Source organism: Lontra canadensis, unplaced genomic scaffold, assembly GCF_010015895.1.
Source record: "Lontra canadensis isolate GAN:19392208 unplaced genomic scaffold, GSC_riverotter_1.0 scaffold2, whole genome shotgun sequence".
Classification (NCBI taxonomy): Eukaryota; Metazoa; Chordata; class Mammalia; order Carnivora; family Mustelidae; genus Lontra; species Lontra canadensis.
The window spans coordinates 67,257,570-67,270,848 of NW_022630996.1; the positions used below are offsets into that span (position 1 = coordinate 67,257,570).

General features: G+C 38.5%; 1 protein-coding gene across 11 annotated transcripts in view; it reads right to left on the reverse strand.

Moving 5' to 3' along the window:
* ADAM22 (ADAM metallopeptidase domain 22) overlaps nucleotides 1-13,279 on the reverse strand; it is a 217,999-nt gene that overhangs the window by 178,158 nt on the left and 26,562 nt on the right. For all 11 annotated transcript variants that reach the window (XM_032875808.1, XM_032875798.1, XM_032875790.1 and 8 more), the window contains exon 3: nucleotides 5,835-5,911. In XM_032875808.1, the coding sequence (XP_032731699.1) occupies nucleotides 5,835-5,911 (77 nt within the window). The remainder of the gene's footprint in view (nucleotides 1-5,834; nucleotides 5,912-13,279) is intronic.

A 13,279-nucleotide genomic window follows, 5' to 3' on the forward strand; every position in this document is an offset into this window, starting at 1 on the left:
TGCTTCTCCCTCTCTCCCTACCCCAATCCTACCTCCATACCACCTCCTGTCTGGCAGGGCAACCCCATCTGCTGACAGCTGCCCTTCCTATCCCTCACTGTGAAAAAGGGAAAAAAGACACTGATATAAGGATCCTAAGCTAGATAAACTATTTTTATTGTTATTATAATAAGGAGAGAATGTGTAAAATACAATCAAAATTTAGGAGCAGAATCATCTAAATCTGGGAGCTGTATCACAGACTGCCTTCCCCAAAACAGGCTATAAAAGGTGGGTCCTATCTTCCTAATTATATGTTTCATAATCATGTGGAGTATCTGCTTCTTTTTGGGATGTGTGGGGATGAGTATATAGGGGTATGGGTATATCCACATGTATGTAGTTTTGTGTAAAAGGATCAAGGAGCAGTGAAAGGAAATTTTTTCATTATCTGAGCAGTGTAGTTGTCCACTTTTTGAAGAATGGGAGAGAGATTTACAGGAAAAGAATTGCTCCAATTATATATACATTATATATATATATATGTATATGTATTATATATGTTATTACATATATAGTATATATGTGTATATGTGTGTGTGTGTGTGTGTGTGTGTGTATATATATATAGTATAAAACATCTTCATTTCTCTTTCTCTGGAATGTTTCACAATAAAGTGTAATACCAGTCACTGATCTCTGAAAAGGTCCAGTATGGCCTTGGTCTAGTTTGACCAGGCCAGGCCATAAGTTTGGGTTTTTTAAATATATTTATTAAACAGTGAAATTTCACAACTATGTGACCTCATGAAAGAACTAAAAATCACTTGGCAAAACAGGAATTGGCTGTGCTTTTCATGTGTGAACATTCCATATTCTTTATCTGCCTTCTGTAGAAATTACAACCCATAGGTTGAACTTATATAATATGGTTATAGATAACTTTGTGTACTGAACATTCAGAAGGAATATTATGTAATGATACCTTTCCTTCCATTTCAATCTGAAATGTATATTACTGGATCCATTCTGCAACTGGAATCCAGCTACACATAGACCTACTTTATCTGCCTCCAGTTTAAAAACAAAAAGACAAACAAACAAACAGACAAACCCTCTATCAGTTCCACAGCCCTAGAATTGCTTCATAAGAAAAATAGCTTTTAAAAAGAGTATATTCAAGGGTGCCTGGGTGGCTCAGATGGTTAAAGGTCTGCTTTCGGTTCAGGTCATGATCCCAGGGTCTTGGGATCAAGTCCCACTTTGGGTTCCCTGTTCAGTGGGGAGTCTGCTTCTCCCTCTCCATCTGCCTGAAGCTCTCCCTGCTTGTGCTCTCTCTCTATCAAATAAATAAAATCTTAAAAAAATAAAAAAAGAGTATATTCGATTTTTAACCTTCTTGCTCCTTAACCAACACAACCCCAAGACAATATGTAAACTGGAACCATGAAATAAAAACATTTCTCACAAAAATTTTTTAAAAAATCTTTTTATCAAATCATCCTGGTTCTTAAAGCTTAAAGAAATCAGCTATCTGCCACCTATGTGTAATAAAGATCCTAGGCAAAAACCAAAACAGACAGACAACAACAAACCCAAACCATTGGATATTCCTTAGCCCAAGAACTTCCATTTATGTTATTATTTTATACTCTGTACTTTATATAAATATATACTCTGCACTTCTTGCATTTCAAAATCTCTGCTACAGTAAGAGGGAAAATGCCCAATGGAAGGTTTTTGCCAGTATCTCGAAAGAAATTCTGCTCTACCCTTAGTATTCCAGAGTATCCATGCTCTGATAAGTATGGCCCATATGTGTTTCTCCTTAGGAACAGAATGTTTTGCGGAGAGATTTCTCCAAAGGAATGAGGTGGTTTAGGGTATAACTGACATGAATAAATATCCTTTCTTTTTTGAGAACTGAAAATCAAGGTTTTCCAAATGTCAGGAACCAGAAACCAAGGCTGGGCTATCCACAGGAATAGTGATTTAAAGGAAGGATGGGAGGGAATTTCCAAGTGTGTACTTCCCCTACTTATGCTACTAAATTTGACTTCTCTCCTGTTGAAAAAATTAAATAAAATTAAAACTCAAAATACACAAAACAGATAATCATGTCAAAAAATGGGCAGAAGACATGAACAGACACTTCTCCAATGAAGACATACAAATGGCCAACAGACATGAAAAAATGTTCATCATCAGTGGCCATCAGGGAGATTCAAACCAAAAACACATTGAGACACCACATTATACCAGTTAGAATGGCCAAAATTAACAAGACAGTAAACAACAAGTGTCAGAGAGGATGTGGAGAAAGGGGAACCCTCTTATACTGCTGGAAGGAATGCAAGTTGGTGCAGCCACTTTGGAAAACAGTGTGTAGATTCCTTAGGAAATTAAAGATGGAGCTACCCTATGACCCTGCAATTGCACTACTGGGTATTTACCCCAAAGATACAGATGTAGTGAAAAGAAGGGCCATCTGTACCCCAATGTTCACAGCAGTAATGGCCACAGTCGCCAAACTGTGGAAAGAACCAAGATGCCCTTCAATGGACGAATGGATAAAGATGTGGTCCACATATACTATAGAGTATTATGCCTCCATCAGAAAGGATGAATACCCAACTTTTGTATCAACATGGACGGGACATGAGGAGATTATGCTGAGTGAAATAAGTCAAGCAGAGTGAGTCAATTATCATATGGTTTCACTTATTTGTGGAGCATAAGGAATAACACGGAGTATATAGGGAGATGGAGAGAAGGGAGTTGGGAGAAATTGGAGGGGGAGATGAACCATGAAAGACTGTGGTCTCTGAGGAACTAACTGGGGGTTTTGGAGGGGAGGGGGGTGGGAGGTTGGGTGAGCCTGGTGCTGGGTATTATGGAGGGCATATATTGTACGGGACACTGGGTGTCGTGCATAAACAATGAATTCTGGAACACTGAAAAGAAATTTAAAAAATAAATAAAAGTTTTTAAAAATGCAAAAAATAATAAAGGAGGGATAGGAAAGAGTCAATGAACTAAAAACCTAGGAATCTGACTTCCCAAGTCATACCTAAATATAGATGCTCAGTTTTTGGAAGATAGTCCCAAATACTTATCCTCTGTTTCTTTTTTGCTGTTTGCCTTCTCCCCAGTTGACAGCCTCCATCCTTATCTGCCTTCTCTGTGTCCTGGTGGATTCCAGCCTTTCTAAGGTCTCTAAGTTTATATGGCTTCCCAGCCTGGAATTTAGTACATATTCTGCCCAGCAGAGGAAGGAAAAGACAGCAAGGAAGGAAAGAAAATCTCTGCCCTCAAGATGCTTACATTCTAGTGGGAGGAAAAAGGTAATAAACAAAATAAGTAATTAAAATATAGAAATATTAATTGACCCTAAGACAGTGCTGGTATTTGAACTTTTTGACCTGCAAAAATGGCGATTTCATACGAGTCAACCCATATTAAATGGCAATGAATATTGTCTTAAAAATGAAGTAGGGGAGCATAGGTAGTAGGGTTGATAAGGGAATGAGGGCAGAGAGGGTTACAGTGTAAAATAGGGCAATCTGGGGTCCCTGCATGCTCAGTAGGTTAAGTGTCCGACTCTTGATTTCAGTTCAGGTCATGATCTCAGGGTCATGATCTCAGTGTGGAGATCAAGCCCTACAGTTGCTCTGCACTCGTCAAGGAACCTGTTTAAGATTCTCTCCCCACCTCTCCCACTGCACCTCTCTGCCCTCCTGCTTGCACACACTCTCTTTCTCTCAAAAAACATAAAAATAAAAAATAAAACAGGGCAATCCTATGTGGTACAATTTGTGAGACTGTTTTTGCTACTTTGTCATTACTTTTCTAAGGAGCATGCATTCGTTTATAATTAGTTTTTAAAAACTTTATAACATCAAATTTGCTGAATAACCACAATGAGTCACTTAACATGTAAGTTTTAGGGTATTTACATCAAGCAGGAATATAAGATACAAATCATACTAACACAATCTTATGCTCTATGAAATTAGATTAAATAGTGTGTGGTACAAAGCATTTAATTATATATGTTCTAAACCATTAATTTTAAAAACAAGCAATAAATTATATTTTAATGAGCATAGAAATATAGTTAATGTTACTTTTTTTTTTTTAGATTTTATTTATTTATTTGACAGATAGAGATCACAAGTAGGCAGAGAGGCAGGCAGAGAGAGAGAGAGGAGGAGGAGGCAGGTTCCCTGCTGAGCAGAGAGCCCGATGTGGGGCTCGATCCCAGGACACTGGGACCATGACCTGAGCCGAAGGCAGAGACTTTAACCCACTGAGCCATCCAGGCACCCCCATTTTCTTTCTTTTTTAAAAGATTTATTTATCTACTTTAAAGAGAGAGAGAGAGTGTGTGTGTGAGTGTGCATGCATGAACGGGGGGGGGGGCGGTGGCAAGGAAGAGGGAGAGAAAGAACTCCAAGCCAACTCCCCACCAAGCATGGAGCTGGATGCAGGGCTCAATTCCATGACCCCAAGATCATGACCAGAGCCGAAATCAAGAGTAGGCCACCTGAAGGACTGAGCCACCCAGGTACCCCATGTTACTTTTTTTTTTTAATTTATGTTACATTTTAGAAATGTACATGTTCAAAGAACAAACAACTCCTATTAATGATCATTAATCATTAATTGATGATTAATTAATGGATTAATGGATCACCCAAAAAGTCACCTTCCACCTAAAACAATGTGTTTCAGTATTTAAATTGTTTGTGAACTACAAAAATATGAAGAGAGGGGAGACATACTTACAAAAGATATCTATGAGACAACTTAATTAAAAAATAAACTAGGAGTGCCTGGGTGGCTCAGTCAGTTAAGCGACCGACTCCTGGTTTTGGCTCAGGTCATGATATCCAGGCTGTGAGATCGAATCTCGCAAGGGCTCTGCGCTCTACACTCAGGGTGTCTCTTGCTTGAGATCCTCTGCCTCCCTCTCTCTGCCTGCCCCTCCCCCACTCTCTCCCTCTCTCAAATAAATAAATACATAAAATGTAAAAAAAAGATAAAAAATGAACTAATACATGGCTTAAATATTAACATAAAAAATGGAATTGTAACATTTTGTAAAAAAATAGTCCACAAAAACTAGGATACTAGTAAGACTAATTATTAAATTAATCCATTGGACATGGTCTGGAATCTAAAGGGAAGATGTGAATTCTCTTTCCAAATACTGACTGACCTAGCTCAATAATCTTAACAGGTCATATATGCCTATTCCCCAAAAGAATTCTAAACCAGTATTGCTCAACAGAACCTTTTGCAGTGATGGAAATGTTCTGCCTTATCCCATAAAGTAACCACTAGCCACACGTGGCTAATGAACACTTGAAGGGTGTCTAACGAAACTGAAAAAAAAATTTCCAAAATTACATCATATTTACAAAATAATTACAGTACCCTAAACCTCAAAGAAACTGACTCCCAAATCAATGCACCTAATGCCATTATTAGGGGTCACACATCTGCTGTTCTAAAGAAAGACATTTTAATACCCAAAATATTATTTTTACAATTTATTGCATTCAGAAGAACTTAGGTCAGATATATTCTTATGCAAAATATTAGAGTAAGCCTTGACCTCCACATTACCTTCTTAAATCTGTTACAGCTGTTCAGTTTCAAATGGATATCCATTTCCTGTTATTTGACAGACTTTATAACTTACAATAGATACAAAAGTTTTAAATGTAGTTATCGAATTGATACAGGAAGATGAAGTAAAGTATCATAAGAAAACAGAACTTTACAAAAGGTTATAAAAGTGGATTGAATGTGTATCTGACCAAAGGGAATGCAGCTCAACAAGGACTTACTGGTTTAGCACGACGTCAAGAATGAAGGATGTTCCAAAGGCATCAACCTGGAAGCTCGCCTGATCAACATGAGTCAACTGCAATCAAAAAGATGAAAGGTACTTACTATTCAGCCACAGCAATCAGACAATAAGCATTTCTTATGATGATTCAAAAAGGTTTATAATATCGTAAATTAGAAAACAGGTTCAGCTTGGAGCGTAAAGGAAAAAAGTAAAATCCACACCTTCTTAGAAGCCAAGCATTCACCCATCTGAAGTAAAGTACTACCTCACCCCAGAGGGCAAGTACCCTACCTTTCTGGTTTACTCAAGTGGCTAAATAGTTCATTTCCAAGAAGACTGCACTTCATCCATTTTACTCTATATTATATGATGGGCTCCTTTAAAATTAAACTTTGTACATTAAAAAAGAGGGAAAAATATGTTCAATTTAAGAGTAAAATAATAAGATGGATATCAGCTATTTACAAGGAAGGTATCTAAATCTAAAAAAAAAAACAACCTTTTTAATCCTATCTGAAATACATACTTCAAAAATAATATTTCAGTTCTAATTTGCCAAACATAATTTCATAGACGTCTCCATATCTTTTTAGAGCAAAACTCAATCTTTGCTAACTACTGAAAATACCACCTATGAAAATTTTTTAGGGGAAAAAAAAATCACAATTTCCTATGTTACTCTAGGAACTCCCAGAGAAAATCACAAGGGACTCTAAAAAAAAAAAATGTACTGTTACCAATAATACCAATATTAACATATTGAATAATCACATCCATTAACTGAAAAGAAGGAAACAAAACCATTTATTGTTTGATTCTCCAAATATTAACTATAGCTATAGATAATCAGTAGGACTATGAATTAAATTTTTTGTTTATATTTCTCTAGTATCCAAATTTCTAAAATAAACATGTATAATTCCAACAGTGAGAAAAAAACAAACACTATTTTATAGACAAAAACCATCTGAGCAACCGTATTTAAGTAGTACACGAGGCAGATGGTGTTACTGTTCCCAGAGAACCAGCACATCTTAAAAAAAAGAAACACCCTAGGATTCTGTGGGCCATTAAGGGCACCTCAATCATCCCTGGGATTTTCACACATAGTAAGTTTATGGTATCAGGTGAAAGGAGAGAGCTTAATTGATAATAATAAAGCTTTTTGGAAAGAAAAGAGAATTCTTGTCTTTTAAAGTATTTGAAAGAAGTAGGGGTAGAAGAACACTATACCTCAGTTGCTAACACATTCCAATCCCCATGTAACCCCAAGAATGAAGAACTGTTTGGATACCTCTCAGTCTCATTACCTCATTAATCGTTCAACTTTAACTCCCAGTTCTTCCCAAGTAATACCCAGGCTATCACCAAACTCTGGCTTTTTTCCCTTCTTATAGTTTTTGAAACCACACCTTGCTCTTCCCATATCTGCCACAGATCATACTCTCCCTAACCTAAAATTGACTCTTTACCAAAACCCAAATGTAAGCCCCAGATTTTCTACTGTACCAAATACAAATTTTCTCTCCCTGGATATCAAGATCCTCCACAGTCACCTCTCCCCACCCGACATAATGGCACACAAGTCCCCAAGGACACACCCATACTCTATCTGTGGTCAATTCTCCCTTCTACACTTTAATTCAACAAGCTGGGTGTATTCCAACTTTTTTTGGTGCCTTTTATCCATCACGTCTGTGGAGCGCCTTTCTGAACCAGACCCTTGGATAGTGATCTTCACCAAGGTCATTTCCCTTGGTGTCCCAAAGAGAAATGGCCCCTATCCATCCTTCAAAATGTAGCTCAAGCTCCTCTTTGTATCAGTCTCTTAGGGCTATCACAACAAAGTACCACAGACCAGGAGGCTTCAACAACAGAAATTTACTTTCTCATAGTTTTGGAGGCTGCAACTATGAGATCAAGGGGTAGGCAGATTTGGATTCTCCCAGGACCTCTCTCCTTGGCTTCTCACTGTCCTCATGCGGCTTTTTCTCTACACATGTGCACACATGGCACACTCTAATTACCTCATTTAACTTCAGTTACGTCTGTAAAGGTCTTATCTCCAGAGTCACAGCAGGGGTTAGGGCTTCAACACAGGAATTTTGGAGGAGACACGGTTCAGTCTAAACACTCCTCTTCCATGAAGTCTTCCCAGTCTTTTCCAACCACCTCCTCACCTCCTCCTCAAACTGTTCACTATCATACAAGGGCCTCAGTAGTGACCCGCGTCAGGTACTCGATGAGTATTTCCTGACTGACTCATTTGAGGGTTTGTTTTATCAGTCACCTGGATACATAAGTGAACAACAACGGAACAGCTATAAATTACCTGCCTAGAGAAATGCACTCCTTCCATCAAAGTTGTTCTTAATGCCACGTCAATGGATAATGCCTTTTCTTTTGTCTAAAAGCTTTCTGAGTTTCCTGAAGTGCTAACAACCATGTTTTGGAATAGCCTGCGGAAAGTGCTGCTTACCAGAAATGATGTCTCTATTAAGACCTCTCTTCTCTCCATTCTTTCTTGGCACATAACTGGGGTGAATAGGGAAGAGGCCCCATGCCATTCATCATGGTCTCCTGACTCAGTGTAGGGATCAAGATAACATTGCCATTCTTTCTCAGCAAGATACTTATTGTTTATACTAATTTCATCTAATTCTTACGTTTTGTTTTTCCTGCAGCTTCAGTTTAGAACAGCTAGTATCTTATTTTATTGATCTCGCATGTGTCCCAAAGAGAAACGCATTAGTTAAATTCAAAAGAAAACCTATTGACAGCATGTTTAACTGCTGTTTAGTAAAAAATGCTTGCATTATTGATAGTAACAGGAACAACAGTATATTAATATTGTTTTAATCTCAGGCAAGCTTCCTTAGTCTGTATACAGATTGATTCACTCAACAAAAACCTTCTGAGAGTCTAGCAAGTGCTGGGAGCTATTCTGATTTAGTGAAGAAAACTGACCCCGTTTCTCTGTTAGTGGAGCTTATTTTCTAGGGGAGGGAGACAGAAAGTGACAAATGACAGACGATGAAAAATAAAAAATAAACTGAGAAAATAAATACATTATTCCCAGATTTAATAAGACATGGTAAACAGGTGACCAGGGTTGGGATTCTAGGTGGTCCTAGAAGGCTCTGGGAGGATCTGGCATCTAGGTGACACATGAGTGGGTAAAAGGAATCTGTAGTAGATGGAATAATGGCCCTAAAGATGCCAGCACTCTAATCCAATAGAAACCTATGAACATATTATCTTACACGGCAAAAGGGAATTAGCATATGTGACAAATTTAAGCACCTTGAGATGGAGAGATTATCCTGGGTTATCCAGGTGGGCCCAATTTAATTAAAAGAGTCCTTGTAAGACCAGAGTCTTAGAAGGGTCAGAGTCAGAGGAGATGTGATGATGGAAATAGACATTAGAATAAGGAGAGACAAAAGCCATATGCCAATGAATACTAGAAGCCTCTAGATACCAGAAAAGGCAAGGAAAATTCTCTGCTAGAGAAACACAGTATTGCCAACATCTGCATTTTAGCTTTGCAAAACCCATTCCAGGCATCTCATCTTCAGAATTTTAAGAAAATTAATTTTTGTTGTTTTATAATATTAAGTTTGTCATAATGTTTTACAGCAGCAATGGGAAACCCAATACAACATCACTGGCAATGTACCTGAACATTAAGAAAAGCAGTTGCCATAAAGAGCTGATTTCACCAGTGGTACAAGGTCATTCTCTTCCACGGATTGGTTAAAACCAAGGCTCTCACAGCTGGAGCTCAGACATTCATGAAGGCACAAGGATCAAACTCAAAACTTCCGGCCAAACCAAACTTGAAGAGGTGATCGCTGAAATAAATGTTAGCATGGTTTCCTTGCATTCTGTGTGGCTTTCTCTCTTTCTGGAACCTGCCTTCCCCATATTTGACTTAAAAAAGCAGGCCAAAGAGAACAAATATGTTTACGCCTTTAGGTTATCTTGGAGAAATAATTAAGTAGAATTACACTGACATCATGATGTATTAACAATCTAGCTTCCTGGCCAACACCATCAATGTGAGCCAAGATGGTTCTCAGAAAGTTAATCTTAGACCCTGCCTTTTTAGTTCAAATGAAAAGGAAATGTTTGAGAAGAGAGAACTAGTATAATATCAGGATCTTCCCCTTTTGGGTGGGTGGACGCTAACATATATTGCCAAACAAAAATTCTAATACTTATTAACTTCCATTTGAATGCTAAAAGGTAATAATGGCTCTCAGAGATATGTAAAAAATATAATTTTGCAGAAATGTATTCTTTCAAATCACTACATAAGAATGATTTGCTATTTTGGGAAGCCTGGGTGGCTCAGTCAGTTAAGCAGTTGCCTTCAGCTCAGGTCATGATCATGGAGTCGGGGGACTGAGCCCTGCATCGGGCTCCCTGCTTGGTGGGAAGTCGGCTTCTCCCTCTGCCCCTTATCCAGCTCATGATCTCTCTCTCTCACTCTATCTCTGTCTCTCAAATAAAGAGATAAAATCTAAAGAATGATTTGCGATTTCAAAAACTATTAATCAAATGCTTCAGTATCATACAGTAATATGGAGAAAACTCTTAAAGCTCATATAATACATCATCTTTATTTTACAGAGAAGAAAACAGGCCATTGTGGACAAATGTCATTTGCAAAGTCACACTGCTTGGTAGCAGAGGCTGTAGGCAGCATGCTTCATCCCAGTTTTCATTCTGCAGCGTGGAGGTGCTTGCAGGTTTTACTGGGTTCTTAGGAGTAATTATTATAATAGGAGCATTTTTAAAGTCACTAACATATTCTAAAGAACATTTTTAAAGCATATGAAAAGAAAATTAAATGATGAAAAACAGTGTTTAGAAATCTGTTTTCACTAGAAAAATCAATAGCGTTACCACATCGGACACAGAGCACATGCTCTGAGGCCAACTGATCACAACCTAAGAAATTAAGAATTAGTTTAAAGTAGACATAGAAATCCATCTTTTTTTTTTTTAAAGATTTTATTTATTTATTTGACAGGCAGAGATCACAAGTAGGCAGAGAGGCAGGCAGAGAGAGGAAGGGAAGCAGGCTCCCTGCTGTGCAGAGAGCCCGATGCGGGGCTCGATCCCAGGACCCTGGGATCATGACCTGAGCCGAAGGCAGCGGCTTAACCCACTGAGCCACCCAGGCACCCCAGAAATCCATCTTTTAATGAAAAAAAGTTACACAGGCATGGCAAAGCGTGTGAGTGTATGTGTGTGTTTTAAGGACTGAGAAACAGCACTGAGGCTGACCTCTCTAGGAGCTATGAAACAAAAGATTGAGAGATAAACATCGGAAGATATAAAATAACCATCCAGATGGCAAGAAAACTTAATAAACCAATAAAATTATGTAAGGATAATTTTAAATTCAAATTTCAAAAATGAATCACGGAATTTTAGGACCAGAAGAACCTGCTATAAATTCCCAGATTGAGACCTATTTATTATTCATGGATAACAGCTGAAATTTCAATGTGAAGCTAACATAACCCCGTGCTCCTGTGCATTTTGCCTCTTGGCAGCCTTTCTCTCCTGCACCGGCTAGAGCCCATGAACCAGGGCCAACCTACATATCCTAAAGATCAAGTAAGTACAAACGAACCTTTCAAGACTGCTTCATTCCTAACCATTTTTGTTAAAGCTAAGTTGACACTGAACCTTTCACGGGAGAATCAGAACTTTGACACAAAGAGAAAGACAAGGAAGTTTGGGTTTTTAATTAAGCCCAACTTGAATAATGAATCAGTGAATACCAATGGGGGTAGGAGTATTACCAGTCAAATGGCATTGTGTAACCCGGTAACTGTGAAAGTAATTAACATTATTAAAAAGAAGTCTTTAACGCATGTAACAGAATCTTTAGCTTTTCTTCATCCAAAATACTTTACTATTCACTTCAAGTTAGTTTAAAAAAAAAAATACAAGTGTAATTCCTGGCATCTACTATACCTTGAGATCAGTAAAAAACAAAATACCAATAATCACTTGCATATATTATCCCTTTCTTTTTCTACAACAGTAAAGGCCAATTAAAAAATCACCAGAATCTCACTGTAATTACTCCACGGCCTTATGTGAACTTCTGACAAAAGAGCTCAAGTAGACACATTTATTAACATTAAGATTCCTCATTCTACAATTTGTTGGGGCCACAGCAGCCGGATAGTGTTCCCTTGGCTAGTAGGTTAGTAAGTAGAATTCTGTGCAGAGCTAACATGTGTGAGCCTAACATGTAACCAGTTCCCATGGTTTTCCCTTCTAGTTGAACTTGGTCTCCAACTCAAATGCCAGTTCTTGCACTGACTTTAATTGATGTGAAAAATTTTACATTGATGTAAACTTGTTCACTCAATGGGACATACCCTTGTTTTGGGGTGGATGACCCAAGGATAGATATTATGCCATATAAATCTCTGTACCGAGGAACCTCTAGGTGAAGCCATATATAGCACACACACAAACACACACAACTTTCTTTAATGAGTCCTTGACAAGCATTCTCTAAATTTCCCTGGCTGAAGTTTCCCGTTCTGGTGACCCTGGAAGCCCTGAAGCCTTTGATTTCTTTTTTTTTTTTTTTTTTTTTTTTTAAGATTTTATTTATTTGTCAGAGAGAGAGGGAGAGAGAGCAAGCACAGGCAGACAGAATGGCAGGCAGAGGCAGAGGGAGAAGCAGGCTCCCTGCCGAGCAAGGAGCCCGATGTGGGACTCGATCCCAGGACGCTGGGATCATGACCTGAGCCGAAGGCAGCTGCTTAACCAACTGAGCCACCCAGGCGTCCCAAGCCTTTGATTTCTTGATGGCCATGGGCTCTTCTCTCCAGTGGCCCCTGCTCCAACAACTAGAGGCGGAGAGACTGTGCTGACACAGGCACCAACCAGCCTTGATATCCTCATCTCCACTCCGGAAGTCAGGCAGCCTCATTACCTATTTATGTTCCAGCTATCTTCTGATAAATCTGTCTCTCCATCATCTTGGCCATTAACCGCCCATTACTAGGTCTTCATTTAAGGCCTGAACAAGAAACGCTTACTCATGTAATTCTGAAGTCAGAGAAGGCCTCTAAGACCTTTAGCAGCCTGAGAACAATATAATATGTAGTGCTACTGAGCTGTAATTAAATCTGAGTGCAAGGAACCCCAACGTTTGGATGCGACAAAATCAGCAGACAAAAGGAGCAGACGAGAGATGAATCAGCCCTGGAAAACAGATACTCTGCCTTACTGCAAGAAAGTTGGGGAAAAAGACGACAGGTCTTCCTGGTCCCACTAGTGACTCGATATTTAAAAGTGAGTTATGAAACCTTCCTATACTTCATCTTGCTTTTCCCCAAATGTGAACTGAAAGGAGTATAAGTTACAGAATGCTGTGAGAAAAACACTTAAAAATTTTTG